The following is a 20,400-nucleotide window of genomic DNA, read 5'->3' as shown; positions in this document are numbered from 1 at the left end:
CGTGCCATCCGAAACACGGCAAACTCGTCATAACATAGGCGGGCACCCATCCCCGGATAGACTGCGCCAAGACCATCGAACCGTGCGGCATTACCTGTTACAGCCTTTTTTTTTTTTTTTTATCGTCCCACTGCTGGGCACAGGCCTCCTCTCACATGGAGAAGGATTGAGCGTTAATCACCACGCTTGCTCAATGCGGGTTGGTGATTTCAGACTTTATAGTCCAGGTTTCCTCAAGATGTTTTCCTTCACCTTTTTATCAGCCATTGGTGTCTAAGTATACTTAGAAAGTACATACAAACTTAGAAAAGTTGCATTGGTACTTGCCTGACCCTGGAATCGAACCCACACCCTCATACTCGAAAGGTTGGTTCTTTACCCACTAGGCAACCACGACTTGTTCCTACCTTGTACCTACACTTGCTTAATTAAGCAGTAACGTAATTTCAAATTAGTTGAAACATCCATCAATTTTAATACGCAGACGTACATTTGGATTGTTTACAGTTGCTGCCCGATTGAGTGACAGTAAAAAGAAACGGCTTCTTTTTTGTTAAAAATAAATGCAGCTGATACAACAACATTGCGACACTCGTGGACTCCCGTGCCGCAGTCTTATGCAACCGTGGATATTTTGATGAATGCCGCATCCATCCATGCACACATGTGCTTATATTTCAAATCCAGGAATTTAACTAAGTAGCACAGAACTGCTGGCCGGAACTATGTCATTTGTTAACCAGGAGACATTTGGAAAATAATTATAGACTTAGTCGCAGGCGAACATTCTTCCTTGCGCAATCACGAGCTTTTGTTCAGAAACGCAGCTTGACTTGACATTTTTGTACCCACCACGAAGCATTGATCGGTTTTGAGGGTGAAACAAAGGCATCGTTTCTCTTATCTTTTTAACCGTGTGTTAAATATAGAACCCATTATCAATGTAACATTAAAAGTAAGTTCCTACCGATTGATATTGCAAAATGCGGGCGCCACCAGTGTGAGGGTCAGCCAAACATAAATGTCAAGTCAAGTGGGTAAGCAGACCTATTATGTAATTATTTATTACACTGTAATTTCTTTTGGAGAATGAAAATTGACAATTAGCTTTTATAAGTGCCATAACTCCTAAGGGTGACGATGATAGAGCCATCGATCAGATTTGAAACCATTTTATTTTTGAATTTTAAATTAACGAATCCATACCTAGGTCAATATTTATTCAATTGAATGAAGTCTAATATTGTTTTCACATTCTCACTATCCGTACCGGATCAATCTACAACGGTGATAAAATTCAATGCCTATCATAACGTACGTTTGTTATTTATAAGCAATCTGACGTTAGAGACGCAGGACGCGCAGGTGATCGGCAATCGATGTGGTTTTGATGCTACTTGCGTAGAACAACTGTTATAGTTTTTAGTTGGATATCATTCACCTAGCGGGTAACGTCAGTGACGGCGCGAACTGACGTCCACCTGGAGCGATGGGTGTGTGCACCGTGTATGCCTGTCAATGCGGAGTGGATATGCGGCAAGCGGCGTGACGCGACCTGCGCACGCAGCCTCGGCCCGCAACTGCCAATAACCCGCTAGAAGCCGTAGAGCGCGCGCCACTCGCTCCTGAACAAAATATCGACGCGTAAACCGACGACCACCCTGATAACTCCCTCACAAAACTGTGCCATAGTTTATAGTGCAACCTCCTCAATACTAACGTGAATTTATTTCAAATCAACGCTCGTCGACACCCGTAGAACAGTGCACCACGTTATCAGTTTATCAGTGAACTGTACAACACACGTTTTTTCATGTAAGTAATATATTGTAATATATGTAACTATATTTACTATACGGAATCTATTCAATACAATTCATTATCTATTTTGTATAAATAACAACACAGTTCCTGCGACAATATTAGTGGATTCTGAAAGACAGGTTTTCACGTTTGAAAATGATAAAGTGGTTCATTTTCCGATGAAAAACAATGTTCGTACTCTTTTCAAAATTATTTAAATGATTATTGGAAATCTTACGCATTAAGTAGTACTATATGTTAGTTAATAAGTAAAGTTTCTCTTATTAACATGAAATATACTTATTTCATAGATCTTAGATGCAATTATGGTAGCTATCGGGAAGGTTTTTTAAAAGCTGGACTGCTAAGGCCCCTCGGGTTACGTAAGTTATACTTAGTTAGGTACAACTTGCACATATCTAATGTCTACATTTTTAAAAACTTTGCGCTGTTTTTGTAAGAAAACCTGAACGTCGTTGAACAATGCATTCATAAAAATTTAACGCCCGTCATCCATTGCTTTCTCGTTAACTTTTTTAAATTAATTGTAGGAATATTTATGCACGTAAAGATTTGGCAAATAAAAAAACTTTAAAATTGCTCATGTAGACAGATATAAAGAGGCACCTATTAATTTGTGGCCACATGTTATGGTCCTAAAAAGCTTAGAATTTTCAGCTTCAGTGAATAATGAAAACGCACTGCGTGATGTGCAGTGCAATTAGCTGATAACTTTTATATGACAGCAAGGGTCATATGGGATAATCGAGGCACAGAGGTCGGATGTCCAGCTGACAACGTAGATTATAATTATGATAAATAATTGGACAGTTAGCAGCGTAAATACGAGCACGAATAAAAAAAAACTGCGCAATCTTCCACCCGCGGTTTCAGTAGGGTCAAAAAGTCAGTAGGTACTTCGATCATCCGGATTTAAAAGTAGCCATCCTCGATAAATGGGCTATCAAACATTGAAATACATTTAAAAAAACTATTAGGTATGTAAGATATCACCAAAAAACCCTAAGTTTGAGGTATCATTTGAAATTCTAAACAATTCAAATTAGATTGTTCCCTTGTTTCTTTCATGGCGATTTGCCTATAGATCGAGGTTTTATCTCCATATCTTAAGTACCTAGGTATACTCTATGGGCTGGTACCTACTTATGTAAGTACTTGTACCTACACTATAAGGTAATATTGGTACTTACACGTCAATACAACTTCATAATGTTATTTTTATTACATGAAGTGATAGGTTCAGTTACAGTAAACAACGATTGGATTTTGTTTCATTGTGACTGATATCAGTTTTTTTTTACAATTCCGTCAGATTGAAAAAGGAATTTCGTCATGTCCTGCCTGTTTGATATCCAATCAAAACAATCTACGCAATAAAAAAATCTTATAAACGTTAATAGAAAAGTTTTTAGTACCAGGTAGGTACCTATATAGTACCTATAAATATGTATGAACAATAGGATCCCGTTTTAACCTTTGTGTAGGGAACCCTAAAAAGTATAGGCTTATCATTTCAAGGACATTAAAACATACCTAATTTAAATGTTTTCCGGTTTAATAGTAGCACATTTCGTACCAATGAGCCCTAGGTATTGAAATTTTTATATAAACCGTTATACTACGGCGTAAATCCACATGTGTTGAACATTCGAGGAATGCGAAACATCTGTACCTAAAAATAATAATGTTAGTTTTTAGGAAATGGATGAATGATTCAAGGCCTACAATTCGGAATACTATAAGTTACATCCTGCTACATATTACGTACTTACAATGTTGAATAATTTGTTTCCTTTAAAACGCGCTAATCGCAATTCAAAAATATCAACGTTAGATAACCCATTTAGCTGTTAATCCAGGTGCAAGAAGCTATATTCCCGTGGGTCGCGGGTGAAACCGGTGGCAGAAACAAGTCATATTAAACAAACAATATCTATCAAGTAGTTATAAGTGTGAAATAAAGATTGCTGATAAAGAGTATCGATAGCTCTTTGGAGGTACTTCAAGGATCCAATGCCAATGGCGAAATATGTAAACAATTCTGCACAAGGATCGATACTCGATAGTACCTAGGTAATTATGTTTATTCCTACTTGCCAGGGTAAATATTTAACTATTGCACACTCTCACCTGGGCTATTTCTAAGCTACTGATTGATTTTGTAATTTCCCGAACGATTTTATATGGTGAAATATTTGATGGGTAAAGCGTGAAATTTTTCATTCGCTAGTAATAAATCGATAACAGACTATTAGGATAAAAAACAACACAACAGTAGGAGAGCAAAAATAACATTTTTCTCCGTAATAAGAAAGTCTCAAGCTTTGATGTTTTTATAAGTGTCTAGGACGAATGTATATACCTATGTTTTAAATAACAGGGTCCAGGTAGAGCAAGAAATTCACCGTCATATTTAACGCATTTTCCACAAAAGGTTCTTAAAGTTAATATTGCCAGGTAGGTAATTGTTATAAAAAAGCACTTATACTTACAAGTTTACAAAAATCTTTTATTCGGGATACTAACCAAAGTACCGTAGTCGGTCGGTCATGCAACAACTTAATTTAAATTTTCTATGAAATGAAATTAACGCTGGTGTAACGATAAGAAATCGATAAACTGTAGGCAACCTCGCCGCAACGGTTTACTCGAAGATGTTATTTATTATATCAACATATTTTTACCTGCCTAGTAAAATACCCGGCTGGCAATTTTTGCGGAGTGCAGAGTTTCCGGCCTCTTTCCCGTAAGGCCGCCTAGTAAAGACTACCTGCTACGCCATTTTTCCTTCAGGAGAACATAACATTTTTAATGCTCACGACTATCACGTTTTGTTAACATTGACGTAGATATTATTCAGTATTGTTAGAACAAAGTTTTTCTTATTTAATTGTTCTCTCAGTCAAGCTTGATAATTGTTTTCCACGTCCACGTTCTATAGAAGAAAACATATTAAATCGATGAACTTACCTAATGCCAATCCTGAGAATTGTATTTCATTGAAACAGAAGAGAGTGCATAGGTAACTGACGGGGTTTATTTGAAAATAGTTATAGTACTTGTATTGAGAAAGAGAAAGGTGTACTATCATCTGTAGAGCGAGCTAATCAAAACATTATCGACCAAATATTTTCAAACATAATGTGCGGTACTGTAAACAATTACTTAATACGAATCTACCTACATATATAGTACAGCTATGTTCTGCCCTATGTATAAGTCAGACAGTCTGCTTAGTTTTACAAGATGACCCAAGTCCCAAAGACGTCTATTTTTTTCGTTTCGTTTTGCACAACTCTTTTATTGATAATTTCTAAGTGATAGCCAAGCACATAGAGTCACATGGACCGATTATATCAACTGAAACATTGCTTAATATTCAGGGGCTGTGGCGAGTTCAAAACTTTTTAAAAGAGCCACATCCATCCTCCTACCCTTATCACAATTTTATTTGGGGTCGACGCAGCATATTTTCACATGTCCATACTCTTCTATCTACTGTCATTTCAAAGTAACAATATTTTGCAGTCATATCGACTTTCGCACGGTCCATCCATCGTTTCCTTGGTCGAAATGTTTTCAATTCTTTGGGAACACAAGGAAATATTTCAGCCGCACTCTCATCTTAAGTATTTAATTGCTTTCCATCGGTTTTGTGAAATTGTGACGTAACCCAAGAATGGTATGAGAGTAAATATCTAGTGAAACTGAAGAAAACAATCAATAATTGAATGAGGGAAGCCGTAATATCCCTACTTGTTTATATTAAAGAAGATTGAATAGGATGATGTGGGACATCGGAAAAACTACGCAGATAACTGAAAATTATTTGCTTATTTAAAGTTTATGCAAATAAACAAGAGGGTATATCTCATCATATACGTACCTTTACTGTTATAACAATGAAATGTTGATGGTAACATCGGTATTTGAGTGTCCTGTATGTCTACACATCCTGTAAAATTACTGTAGTAAAACATGCTATGTAAACAAAAAATAATTTAAAAAGACTTTTGCTGGCAATGACTGTAGGTAACATAATAAAAGGATACCTATTTAATACAATTTTGATATAAGTACAAGCACCTCGTATGTTTAAGAAATGGTTTTCACGCCTATCTCCCAACGAATTAACGCTGGGATGTTATGAAAAACAGATGACACGTTTACGAACAAACTTCCAATCGGACATGAATACTATTGTGTTAAGACGAATAGCGCATACGCACATGACTGAGGATTGTCTTACAAGATACACGGCATTCTTGATAAGAAGCGAGTGAGAGCAAATTTTTTACATTGATCGTTATTGTATCACAAAGAACACACCCCCATTCTCAGATACTTACTGGAGACTCGAGAACACGCGACATTACTTTCTTTAATCTTGGTTTTCACAAGAACCTTCGATGTTGACGATGAAGACATAAATCGCTAAGGATGAAACCCAAAAACAGAACCCTCAAACCACAAATGGCCTCGATTAAGGGTCATCGCGTTCTCTATATGACGATGAAACAATAAACAAACCGTTATTGTTGTCTGGGCAATCTTTCATAAGTTCTGATCGTATCACAAACATGGCCTACAGATTTCTAATGCACTTACTTACATTTCCACAATCGAAATAAATATTTATAGGCTGGACATCGAACCCGCTGAACTGGAATAGCTGACCGCGTAAGTCCGCTTTTTAAACACATTCATAACATTAACGCAATAGTTAAGTGGATAATTTAGATGTCGCCTTTCGCTAGTGATCGCCACGAATGCTTTTAGAACAGGAACGGACATAGAAGAACCAAGTAGACAGGTAAGTAGGTTTATTGGAAATCTTAAAAGAAAATTAAACAATAGCACACTATCCTAAAGTAAAAACTATAGCCGTAAAATTAAATAAATTATACCTCTACGATGTGTTTATGTGACAGTGTTCGGTCACAATAGAGAGGAATCATTTGCAAGCGCACCAAAGACAATGGGGAGAGTGCGACGCTCACACTGATTTGTTCCAGTTTCCTCAGGCACCATAGCTGTGCATCATTACGAAAAAGCCGTAGATCACCCAGACCACATCGATTGTGCTAGACTTCGACCTATAGGCCTAGTTTTCTACAGATGTCAATGCCACCGTTGTCGCATGGCGGTTGATGTAATGATTTTAGTTTTATATTTGCCGATTTATGTTAAAGTCTTCGTAAATGTAGCAAAGAAAGACATTTGCAAATTGTGCTCTATGGTATTATGTTTGTATGTAGATATATCTGCTTAATTGTTTCTTATAAAGTTTAACGCTATGATAAGATGTGAGTTAAGCACTTCAATTAAAGGTTGGATTATCTCAATTGGCGCAGGTTGATAACAAAATGATTTGATCTCCTTGAGAATATCGTCGTCATAAGTGGTAATAAGATGTAAACCCAGAATTTCATATGATTTAATATTTATAAACCTGTTTTGAAATGCAACTTTTCAACAAACGTTTTCATCATCCGATGGGGAAAATAAAATACTATATGCGTGTTACCACAATTTGATGGCAATAGGTACCTAGCTATATCATCCTCCGAGCCTTTTTCCCAAACTACGTTGGGGTCGGCTTCCAGTCTAACCGGATGTAGCTGAGTACCAGTGCTTTACAAGGAGCGACTGCCCTATCTGACCCCCTCAACCCAGTTACCCGGGCAACCTAATACCCCTTGGTTAGACTGGTGTCAGACTTACTGGCTTCTGACTACCCGTAACGACTGCCAAGGATGTTCAATGACAGCCGGGACCTACAGTTTAACGTGCCATCCGAAACACAGTCATTGGCGTCTAAGATATACTTAGAAAGTACCTACATACAAACTTAGAAAAGTTGCATTGGTACTTGCCTGACCTGGAATCGAACCCGCGCCCTCATACTCGAGAGGTTGGTTCTACTAGGCCCACTAGGCCACCACGACTATATTATACCTACCTAGCTACCTAGGTACCTAGCTATAGAAACGTAATAAAATGGATTTCTCTCGAACACATGTTGACCAAATTAATTACTTCACACTTCACGATCGCAAAATATACTAAAGCGTACCTACCTACTTATATAAAAAAAAATATGCACGCGGACATTTACACAATAACAGTAATTGCTCGTAAATCGACAAATCTGAATTGCCGTACAAAATACTCCGTGTTGAATTTAAATATTATAATGTGGCATTTTGCACCGGATGTGAAAAAACGCATTAAAAACTACTAACGTACCCTATTTAATAACTATTGTCTGCAACGGTAGAGCTTGTTACTATCGCTGCATGGTGGTTTCTATAGAAATTATAGGAAACTGATTTCGATCCACATTAGGCTTCTATAACTATGATAAATCTAACTAGCTGTTCCTCGTGGTTCCTCCTACTAAACTCCTTCTAGCACCCGAGTAAAAAGTAGCCTATGTCCTTCGAGAATCTAGATCGGTTTGTAGTTTTGGCGTGAAAGCCCTACAGATTTGCAGAGTATACTTTCACCTACTTATCTTATAAGTACTACGAGAAAACTCCCCTAGTTTTGGCAAATTTTCATTTTACTTCCGATTTTCCATCGGTATTTTGGAAGTGACCCAAAATACATACATAGATTTAATTCAATTTACGCAACACCTCATAGTTTAACTGTAACTGTTCGGTTTTGTATTATCGGGATAGCATAATGTGTGCATGTAATGTTACGCATATGAGGTCGTCTGGCTTTCACCAGCCAGTTTATCATTTAACAACAACACACGGCTCGCGACACTATCTGTATATCGCGGTACTTATTTGTACACCATGTATGATGTACCTATGCATATCTATAGTAGGTACCTAGGTATATGGTGTCCATAACGATATAAGTATGAATGGAAGTCGAGCCTACCGATTAATTTAAATAATGATCTTCATTTGTTTGCGAATTATTTCAGCGGCAGTTACAGGAAAATTATTTATTGTATAACATATAAATAGGAAGGATATTGAGTTATTATGTATAGATACCTAGTCGGGATTATTTTTACGTAATTTATCCTTATTTTGTACTTATTATTTCACAAGCACCTAAGTGCTTAACCACAGTTAATACTTGCTTAACTACATAGGTAGGGTACCCATATAACCATTTTTGCGAACATAACGTAACCGTTTCGACACTTAGTGTCGACACTGATCTATCTCGAAACATAATCTCGTCGACGTTCCGTGTTAGCGCCGTCGCTGCAACTAAAAATGGGGAAGATCTCGACACAATAAACAAGTAACATTTGGTTTCTAATTTACGTCGCCGTGTCGTAACATTGTTACCATATTTTAACCAGAGATCGCACTAATCATTCAATCATTCATTCGTTCGATCAATTTCGTTGGCTCGTGCGTGAGTGACACGACGAATAATACAAAATACAAGAAATCCCAAAATGATGGTTGAAGTATGATAATGATAATGAAGTAAACAAAGTTTTAGTTTTCATTAATTAATATGGTTTATAATGCTCAAATCTTATTGGGAAAAAAAGTTTACTGTGTAATTTCTTTGAATATGTTGATATTTCCAACGCGCCACCGTAATATCATGTTTTAATAATTCTGGCGAAAGAAAAACTTTTGTTAAATAAAATAAAAATATAAAATGATGCACATCGAGTGCTCAATAGCTTCCATTTAAATACAATATCAAATATTTTAATCCTAATACAAATTATTTTAGCAAGATTTACTGATTAAATTGGTAAATAATGAACTATGAAAAACATTTTGATGTTTGTTATGAAAAATATGCTCGTCGCAACTAGTCACAAAGTTACGATAATGTGTCGACACGTGTCGACATGTTACGGTAAATTGTTACAAAATTACTAGATTTTTAAGATGGTTTCTCTTAATATTTGGTTACAGTGTTTTCCAAAGTTTTTATCAAGTCAACATGCCTTTTTGCATTGTTCATCAGAATTAATATCGCTTGTGCCGAGTACTTGGGTTAAAGACGAAGACGTCTTGTTTTGGCCGAGAAAAAGAAAAAACTGCGATTTGGAGCTCGAAAGTTGAAATTTTGGCACTAGGGACGATACCACTAAGCTCCTCCACTAAATTCCGTACTGTTTTCCTGTAAATGGCCTAGAAAAGAATAAGTTTTAAGTTCAATAAAATGGGTATCCGTCAATTTGCCCTAACAACAATGCAACATCATGAAAAAAATATTATAATAAAGAATAACTTGTGTAGGTACGAGTACAATTAGGGACCAGAGATATTTTGGGACTTGGTACTTATTTCTTTAACTCTTCTGTAAAAAGTTGAAGTCCATCGGAATTTACGTAAGGTTTTTGGTTGTTTACTCATTTTAAATTTCATTAAATGGTTGGTAACGGCAGAAAACATAGACAGTTTGAGAATAACTGGCTCTCGTCATGTTTTAAATGTGTTAAAGGGTTCTGGAACATCGACTACACCATGTTACTACCCAGTTACAACACAATTGTGTCAACATTGCTCACTGGTTACAAACCAAACGCAAAGTTTCTAAAATGTGTCGTTACAAATTAAGCTGTAAAGTATCGACACAGCGACCACACAAAGGTACTGAATCTAGTTTCCGTCACATTTTTACTGAACCGTTACAACACATAAAAGCTAATCCCTACACAGTCACGTTGTGTCGTACCTGTTACGAAACTGTTGCGACTTGTTACATCTTTATCATATCTGCGACCAAAAATGGTTGTATGGGTACCTACATACTATACCTTCTCATACTTATGACTTAAGCGAATAGGTTATTTTTTTAAACGGTGATATTTAAAGAATATAGAATAGTTATTTTGAGATAATTTGCGGTTTGTATTAGCCCAATTAGAATAGTTTAAATAATTCATTAGTTCTTCCGCTTCTCTCACAAATCTCTTTTGAAATTAAAAATATAGGTATTTAAATTAAATCCAATTTGTCTAACCCACATATTCATATTGCTATCATATTTTGTATGTCAGTGTCAGTTTTATGAGACAAATCCCGTTCATAAAAGACGTTTAGATTACCTCTGATTACCTAACTACTTTTATCGGCTTACAGGCTCAGATAATGCTCATTCTATTTAATCGTCGCTTAACATAGGACTTAAAACGTTAAACTTTTCGTCAATTTTGAAATCATAAAATTATATCTCATGCGTATTTGCTCATTTGTAATGGCATTTCATGTGACCATAGATATAAAATGGCATAATTACCTATAGCAATACAGTTTACGATCATCACGAAAGCAAAAAAGTATAAATTACTTTACTTTGTAATCTATCCATTATAAATATTGTTGACAAGTTTTTAACTCTAATTGAGGCATCGAATTCTTCGAAAATTGTACGTTGCTTATTTATCGAGGCAACGTAAAAAGTATGTCGCTAAAGATATATTTTTAATGCCCTTTTACATTTCCAGCAATATTCTTAAGCATGCCAATAAAACTCAAGAATGTCATTAAAAGTGAAATATTCTAATTCTACGGTTTTGCTTTAGATAAGCAAGTGGTTTAAAAAATAGGTAGGTAGGTACCTAATTACCTAATAACCTTCGCAAAAAATATGTTTTAGCGATTAGCGATAAACTTAAGTGACTTAAACCACTTACGTACTTAGTGTCGATTGGTTTTCCTTGTTCATTAGCCTACTAATTTTTATATTTTTTAGCTTAGAAATACCCCATATCAGTCCGCCCACGCCAATCTGCCCACGCGGCCACTGGTCCTCTCTGAGTATTTTTCGCCTATTTTTAAATAAGTAAAAATATTGATATCTTTCGGAATGAATTATATGGAAGTCTAATCTATACTTAGCTACTTATTAGGTACCTACCTATTTATTTAAATCCGTTTGATCTATTAACAATTAAATACGTCATTGTAAATACCTGAAACTCACCTTAAATAATTTGAAATACCTAAAAGATAAATCATCTTACTTACAATGAAAAATAAAAGATTGCAAAAAGCAGCCTTAAATCCGCTATCTTGTACAAATAAGAAACATTTTAATTATCAAATCAATGCATTCACATACATAATTACATTCAAGTATTATGACATACTAGCCGTTTTCCCGCGGTTTCACCCGCGTCCCGTGGGAGCTACTGCCCACACCGGGATAAAATATAATATAGCCTATGTTACTGGCAGATAATATAGATTTCTAATGGTGAAAGAATATTTAAAATCGGTCCAGTAGTTTTTGACTTTATCCATTACAACCAAACAAGTTTTCCTCTTTATAATATTAGTATAGAAGAGAAAAGCGTTCTAATAACTGCGAGAGTACTTTTGTCCTCTTTCAGCTGGCCGCAATGTCACACATGGTTTAGAAGTATTTTGTAATAAAACAGTCAGAATCTATTGTTTTATTTGCATGGATAACGGAAAATGTAGTAGTTACTTTCACACTGGAAATAATCGTAGCGTTGAATTTTATTGTTACTATTTGATTATACGAAACTATACGAAAACATTTGATACATAAGTACCTACTTACCGATTACCTAGGGGAGCTCGTGCAAATTATCGTTTTAATAAAGCTTTTTCTGGCTATAAAATATCTAGGTATCAAATTAAACAAATGTATTATGTGAAAGTCGATATGGCGAGAAATAATGTTTCTTGTGAGATGACGGCAAACTTAAGAATGGAAGAAGAACGCTCCGTCGACACAAAATAAAATTGGAATAGAGAATCATAACCTTATCGACATTCATTTGTTTGAAAAACATTAATTGCAGTGTCTGCACTCAACGTTTACCTACGTTACAAAAGTTAATGTTTAAGTTTTATATTACAAATGAATAAATATATTTTCGGAATTTCTGTGGGAAATGATCCTCCACTAATCTAGGTGCCTTTTCTTTCAAGTACCTAATTATTGGGACTCTATCTCCACATTTTTTAAATTGGGTCATAAAAAAGTTGACAGGATGATATCAGATTGTCACAATAGATGACCGAACCTTATCGCGTGTGACAATGTATTCCATCATAATTCCATTTCATGGTGACGAACACTTAATCATGTCGTTGTTTAATTAACTTTTACTTCTTATCGAAATGAGGAAATAGAATATAACTGGTCCTAGGCGTATTTGTTAGGTAAGAACGAAGAAAAGGGCTGTATAAGTACTTTGTGGGTAACTAGGGATCGGCTAAATGGAAATCAGCTTCTTTCAAAAACTTCCTTCATAATCTTATAACTGTGATCTAATTATCTCGATGTGTCCGCTATAAAAGGCAGGGTTACATAAATAATATCAGAAAAGGCATTAACATTTTACTACCATTTTCTTCTTTGAAATGCACCTAATCGAATCATTTAATGCCTAAGTTGAGGAACGGCCTAGGCTTTTCCCTTCCGAGCTTCCCAACAATCCGAACGGCATCAGTTCCTAATTTGATAATCGTAAAGTATTCTGTGAATATTTCAATAATTTGTCTCTTTTCTCGTGATCCGTCTTGCTCAATTTTCTGGAATTGGAACGCACAGAACCAGAATTTACCTTTGCTTTTGTGAGGTTTGTTATTCCGTTGATCAGGATCTGGGGGGCGTTCAACGTACTTATACATGTTATCGTAAACTATCGTATGTCATGACTGTATCTACTATTGATTACTACAAAGGGTCTAATCGGTTATAATATCCCTACAAATAGGTGTAACACATGGCTCCGTTAAACAAATATAATTTCCGAGTAAAACGTTACTTTTTAACACGTAAGATACCGTCGCGAGCGTAATGTCATAGAACGGTATCGAATTAGCATCGTTTGCGCTACCGAAGCTGCCGTGGTATAACAAATAGATTTGACTGAAGTTCATTAAACCTTGAAGAGAATAACATTTTCTAAAGGTATTTTTCCACAAAGGTTTTGAAAAAATCTAAGCCATTATTTTTCCCATCTTTGGATCACCCTGCTCGTTTCAACCGTAAAACGTAATCAGCTGAATGGGAGTTATTTATAGATACGATTAAAGTCACCCTTTGTTGGTGTTTATTTTTATGTTCAGTACCTATCAACTTTATTATACCTAAGTACTGATGTGTCATATATTTATCGTTAACAAGAGCCCGATGGTCTAATAAAATACGAAACTGTAAACACGAAATGACGACGTGATTATCGCTTAGAAACGTAATTTCCATATACTGGCTTATTTAACTTTCTACTAGCTGTTTTCCAATTGAAAATTGAGTTTTGGTCTCGGGTTTTGGCCCAAATAGTTTAAAACGAGTTTATGAACGATATGTTCCTATTATTTTATGTTACAACACAAATTAGTTAATTCCCAATGTATCTACCTACCATCACAGATCTTATAACTTACTTTTCAGTTTTCTACGGGTTTCATAGGAAACTATGAAAGACTGGATAGTTAATTACGTAGAGCTACTAGACATAATATTGGGCGGGCGCACCTAATTTCCATACTACCGACTTTTGGTGCAAAGTTCGTTGACCTAGTAATCCACTATGCGCTCCACTTTTCGGTAACTGTCGCTATAATTAATTAGCACACGGGCCGTATTATGATTCGTTAATGTTAGCCAGATTCTAGCACGATGCATATGAAGAGCAATACAGTGAAATGGATGGATTCCAGAACTAGGTATGTCCCATCTAGGAAAATCACAGAAAGGCCCAAGAAAACATGCGTGTAACCCAGTCTAAGTCATTTGAAATTAAACTATTCTTATAGATGTACGACCTCCAAGAATTAAGAAATTACCTATGATATGGAGTTGACGAAAATTAAAAACCTACCAATTCTGACATCAGTCATTTCAGCATCAATCATTTTGTTATCAATATAATGTTTTGTTGATGTATTTTTATAAAATTTTAATTATACACTTTTTTAGTTAGTAGTATAGGTACTCTTCATCAACAGTAACTCTACAGTCAGCATGATTGAAAATCTTGAGTCGATTACGTTGGTTTACAAATTCTAAGCAAATATACTTTAGGTGTAAATATATTCATTCATGATACACGAAAATAAAGCAAATGAATGGACGTGGCAGTCTAGTGATGATCTAACGAATAATCGTGTTTATTATTGTCATTGTTAAGCAATAATTACATTTAATTAACTGGTGTAATGAGCAGCTGTTAATGTATGGTAAGTCCTAAAGGGTTTTGTGTTTTAAAATTTTCATTCAGTTGCAATAACTAGCTAATATAACTAGCTATAACTTTCTCGACCTACGTAGGGATCCAGGTAAACAGGCAGGCTAACATAGGTAACATTAGTATTTCTGTCCTGAACTTCTGATAAATGCCATTTATCTTTGGTTACAGATGTCAAAAGTAAGCAGAAGACGATAGTGCGGGGGGCCGGGATGCAGGCGGCGGCAGGGGCGGTCATGCTCGCGGTCCGGGCAGGATAGCCAGCGCTCGCAGCATGTGGGTGCGGGCGGCGCGCGCGATGCGGGCCCTGCGCCGGGCAGCGCTGCTGGTGCCTCTGGCACTCACGGCGCTGCTGTTGTTGCTGCTGCCGCGCCCGCCGGCCCTCGCACCCGCGCCACGGAGCCCCTCCCCCCCACCACCGCTAAGGGTTGACTTGCACATCGAGGTAAACACCCAAAAGCATAAGACAACTCTTTTTATCGTAGGAATCAACACTTGGTGACACCCAAGTTCCAGTTTCTTCAAATTTAGTGTCCCATACGTTGTGAAATGATTCAAGGAGGGAGCCATCCAATGTTATCTACCAGCGATTAAAACCATCGCGTTATGATCGGTGAATGAGAATGTTGGTTGCTCATAGCATCAACAACCAAAATTTCTTGGTGTCCAACGTAGTCTGAATCGGAACTAGACGGAATAACAAGATGCATACTCCACCGTTGCAATAACGAACACCGGTTAATGAAGTGTAAATATTTAACAATGTAAGATTGTTTAAATATTCTTTTACTTTCTCATAACATGTGCATTTAGGTGTACGGTTATCTTCACATTTCTCACATTTTATGAGGAGTAGGTAACAGTTTCTGACATCGACGCTCTCCTGTTATCATTTCATCAAATACCTAAATAGTAGAAACCTACTTGCGAACAGAGGTTCTGATTAATGGGGAAGCTGGATTTTTTTTCAATCGCGGTCGATTTTGATTAAGTACCGAGTGAATGAACCATTGTTTTGTGTTTGTCTAATGTGGCGAACCATGCAATCCTCCTTGTTGGTATACAAAATTGTAAAAGCATAAATAACTCTTTTTTGCAGTCCGGCAAAGGGGGATACAAACAACCGATTGTGCTCTTTCTACGTTGCCATTGCTGCTAAAAAGCAGACATTAGACTGTTAGAAATATAATGAGTATACACGCCGGCTGATGGCTCCATTTTTGACTGTTGTTACTTATCCATCTAATATCTATGTTGTATTTAATTTCAGAACGCTATCACGGAATCGGACTACGCAATAGGTCATGAAGACGAGACTACTAAGCTCCCGTGGTTCATGCGTGGAGGTGAACATCGTCCAAAGGAGTACGACCCTGAGGCTAAACTGTTTCCTGAAGATTCACCAGGGGACGACAGGTAGGTACTCGTTCGTGGACTACCTTTACATGACAGAACAGTGGTCCTCTTTGCTGTGTCGAGAAACGATTGTACGTACCTACTTCGGAGTGCATTGTAGGACTTTACTTAAATCAATTTTCTTTTGTTGCAGAGTCGTCAATCAACTAATGTATACGCTACCAAAAGACGAAGATGTGCCTATAAAGAAAATCTTGCTAGCAAACGGATTAGGAGCGTGGGGAGTGTCAGGAGGTCGGACTGAGTTCATCCGGAACAAGTGCCCTGTAGACCGCTGCACTCTGACTGCAGATGCCCGAGATGCCGCTTCGGCTGACGCTATACTCTATAAAGATCACCATACTCCGTTCAATATCAAGCGTTCACCCAAACAGGTATGTAACTTTATTGCAAAAACTACAACCCTGTAGTTTTTTTTGAATCGAATAAGATTGGGAATCATCGTCTTATCGAAGCCAAGCAAGAGCAGACCAATTTATCTACACATCTTGAAAACTTGGTTAACATCGAATTGCCGAAACCAACTCATATGTCTTCCACTGAATATCTTGTCCATCATTCCAGATCTGGATCCTGTACTACCTAGAATGTCCGTACCACACGGCGTCACTGCGGCCGTCATCAGTGGACGTGTTCAACTGGACATCCACTTACCGCCGGGACTCAGACATCGTGGCGCCCTACGAACACTGGGTCTACTACGATCCCCTCATCACCGAGAAAGACCTTGATAGGAACTTTGCTGCTAATAAAACTAAAAAGGTAAACATAACTAAAGCAGTTTAGACCAGTTTGCGTTGCGAAGTTTGAAACCACGGGAAAGACTTCACCTTCTGGGTTGCAAACAGTTTAATGATGGCATTCAATCAGCTTCTATAACAGATCTGACTGACCTAGATTAAACTGTAACTCGCAGGCCCAAAGAACCTCTATCTTCTTAACTCAAGAACAGATTAAAACCGAAGCTTTCTTATCAGGTGGCGTGGTTCGTATCGAACTGTCACGCTCGCAATCGACGGCTGCAGTACGCGAGGCAGCTCAGCAAGTACATCCAAGTGGATATCTACGGCGCCTGCGGAGCGCATCACTGCCCCCGCACCGACCCCAACTGCCTGGAAATGCTCGACAAAGACTACAAGTTCTACCTCGCCTTCGAGAACTCCAACTGCCGTGATTACGTCACTGAGAAGTTCTTCGTCAACGGATTGCAGTTAGTTTTGCTTTTTATCACCAGTTTCTGTTGTCACCTGATTCATTGGGATTATTTTGTCTTTTGTACTTAAACGCTGTCATGTGTTTTCTTTATTTTTATATTTTTTGTCTTCAAGACTATCCAGCTCAGCTTGAGTTAAATGCACTGATACGGAACTTTGTGGTTGCAGACATAATGTACTGCCAATAGTGATGGGGGCCCGTGCGTCGGAGTACGCATCCCTAGCACCGCACAACTCATACGTCCACGTTGAAGAGTTCGCCAGCCCCGAGGAGCTCGCCACGTATCTACGACGTCTTGACGAAGACGATAATTTATATAATTCTTACTTCAAGTGGAAGGTAAGAATAAGGACTTGTACATAAGAGTAGTGTACTGCTTTTCAAACGTGTGTGATTGGAGATGGATCTATAGAATAAATAAATACCCGTCGTAAAGCTATCGAAATGATAACCGTTCCATAACTTCTGTTCATCAGGGTACAGGAGAGTTCATAAACACGTACTTCTTCTGCCGCGTGTGCGCGATGGTGCACGCGAACGAGCGGCGCCAGCGCAGCGCGCACTACGACGACGTGCAGGCGTGGTGGCGCGACGGCGCCTGCACGCGCTCCGAGTGGCGCACCATGCAGAAAGACACCCGCGACAACGGCTAGAGGCGCTCACATACATCGCGATCACACTAATTCTAGGTTTATCGCTTCTAGCCCACCTCATCCAAGAGGTTCGACGAATCTTCACAAACATCAGTCGCTGAACCCCGGCGCCATGCAATTTAGTCAATATTTGTATCGTGTCGCGAATCGAGTCGAAACTTATAATCTCGTCCATATTAGCATAGCGTATACCTACACGATAATGTTAGTAGTTCTGTTATATTTTTATTAGATTGCCGGTGTTCGGTGTACGAGTTTTCCCCATAATATTTTTGTAACATGAACTAGTGAGGCGCGTAGAAAGCGCATAATATAATGATTAAGGAATAAAATATAATTCGATGTTGTTGGCGCCCAACGTGGGTCTGAGGAAAATTGATGTGAACGAGACCTGATTTTCCCTCTGTCTGGTGACTTAAAGCCGCAGTAGATTTGCTTTTGCTTACTAGACCGATTCTACAATCCGAAATCATGTGCAATAAAAAATCTTTGTCAAGCATAAAACATTCCATTGTATATAGTATTCAATTACTTAACTACCTACTTTTAAACTATTTTATTACAGTCTATTAACGAATTTTATTAGGTTTAAGACATTTTTGTTTTGTATGTTAGCTGTTTTATAAATACTTTTGTAAATTATTTGAATTTTGTAAATATTTTTACTTACTAATACATGATTAGTAGGTATTTTATATTTAATGTTGAAACCACAATGTGTAGTGAAACGGATAATATCCATGTTCTATGTTTTAAGCAAAGTTATAAAGTTTTTGGACTAGACTTGATTGATGAAATTATTCTTTATCAATTTGATCATTATTATACAATGTTTTCATGCTTGTTAAAAAGCTCAAACTATAAGTCTAGTCATGTTGCCATTGTGACAGCACAATACCAAAAATAATCTTTCATGATTTTTGCGCACAATTTGCACAATTCGTAATGACGTTTTCATATTTTATAATTTAGATTATTGCACTTCTTAGAGAAGTTAAATTTTTATGATGTCTTTTCAATTTATTAAATTATTGAAGGTACTTACCTAGTATTCATATTTAATTATTATTGATTGAATGGTCTGTATGTTATGACTTATGAACTGTTGTTGTGTTGGTAATATTTAAATGTTATTTTTTTAGAATGTAAATCAATCTTAATTAAGAGAAGCCCAATTCAAACAAAATGTCTGCAGTTGATTTAATGCTGGTCTCTCAAGAATTAAAACATTTAAGTATTGTATTACAAAGAATTAAAAACCTGGCTGTCATTACAGAGACTGAAAAATCTTGATAGATTTGTAGGTTTTAACATCAATTTTGAGGAAACCTGCATTTAAAGCTTATTTAAGTGTTCCTCTCCATAAATCCTTAATGTACCAGACTCTTTGTTGTTTCATAGGATAATCCCACAATCTCCTAAAAATCTAGTGTTAAAAATAATCAAGTATCAATGTGTTTACTAACAATTGAATGTTAAAAATGTTAAGATCTCAAGAAATATTGACTCCATGCAGTTTGATAACAATTGCCTACCTACTTTATCGTTAACCGTGCATTTAAATATCATAGGTTAAAAAAACAGTTTGAATATGTTATCTCCATTTAAACATTCCATTTCTATTGTTCATGTACTTTATGTAACACATTTTTATGTTATATTTATGTAGCAAATATTATATAGACAATTCATTGTATAGTAAAAAGGAAGGCTATTAGATAAACTATTGAGATAAAACAACATAGTAAATGAATAGGAAAGGGCAATTACTATGACTGGATCGAATGATTATGTGTATGAGACACCAATAAATTTATATTAATGTTATATATTTATATATACATATAATTGTTTATCAGTGTAAAATGAAAGTGCCATTCATGCTTAAATTAATGACAAACATTTTAAGTGGACACATCTGACTCTGAACTACTCTGAAGGCCTTTCAGTATGTTGTGATTAAACCAGTACTAACTTAATTAAATGCTTATTGCAGTACAATTAAGCCACCAACATGACACCTAGTGTTCATTTCACCAATGAAAATAAATAAATGATGAATTCAACATGATTTGTTTTATTTACATTACAAAATGGAATAACAATAATACCTGTGTCTAG

The 20,400-nt window shown here is 36.7% G+C and overlaps 1 protein-coding gene across 1 annotated transcript; it reads left to right on the top strand.

The window, feature by feature from the left end:
* The first annotated feature begins 1,326 nt into the window (after window positions 1–1,326).
* On the top strand, window positions 1,327–20,345 carry LOC110377270 (glycoprotein 3-alpha-L-fucosyltransferase A). Its single transcript, XM_049837780.2, has 8 exons — window positions 1,327–1,815; window positions 15,167–15,440; window positions 16,266–16,411; window positions 16,545–16,785; window positions 16,976–17,173; window positions 17,389–17,621; window positions 17,794–17,965; window positions 18,103–20,345. Exons 2-8 carry the CDS (start codon window positions 15,270–15,272, stop codon window positions 18,277–18,279), a joined length of 1,338 nt encoding a protein of 445 aa, XP_049693737.1. The 5' UTR covers window positions 1,327–1,815; window positions 15,167–15,269; the 3' UTR covers window positions 18,280–20,345.
* The last annotated feature ends 55 nt before the right edge of the window (window positions 20,346–20,400 follow it).

Source organism: Helicoverpa armigera, chromosome 23 (genome assembly GCF_030705265.1).
Source record: "Helicoverpa armigera isolate CAAS_96S chromosome 23, ASM3070526v1, whole genome shotgun sequence".
Lineage (NCBI taxonomy): Eukaryota > Metazoa > Arthropoda > Insecta > Lepidoptera > Noctuidae > Helicoverpa > Helicoverpa armigera.
This window is presented reverse-complemented; position numbering and strand designations above follow the sequence as displayed.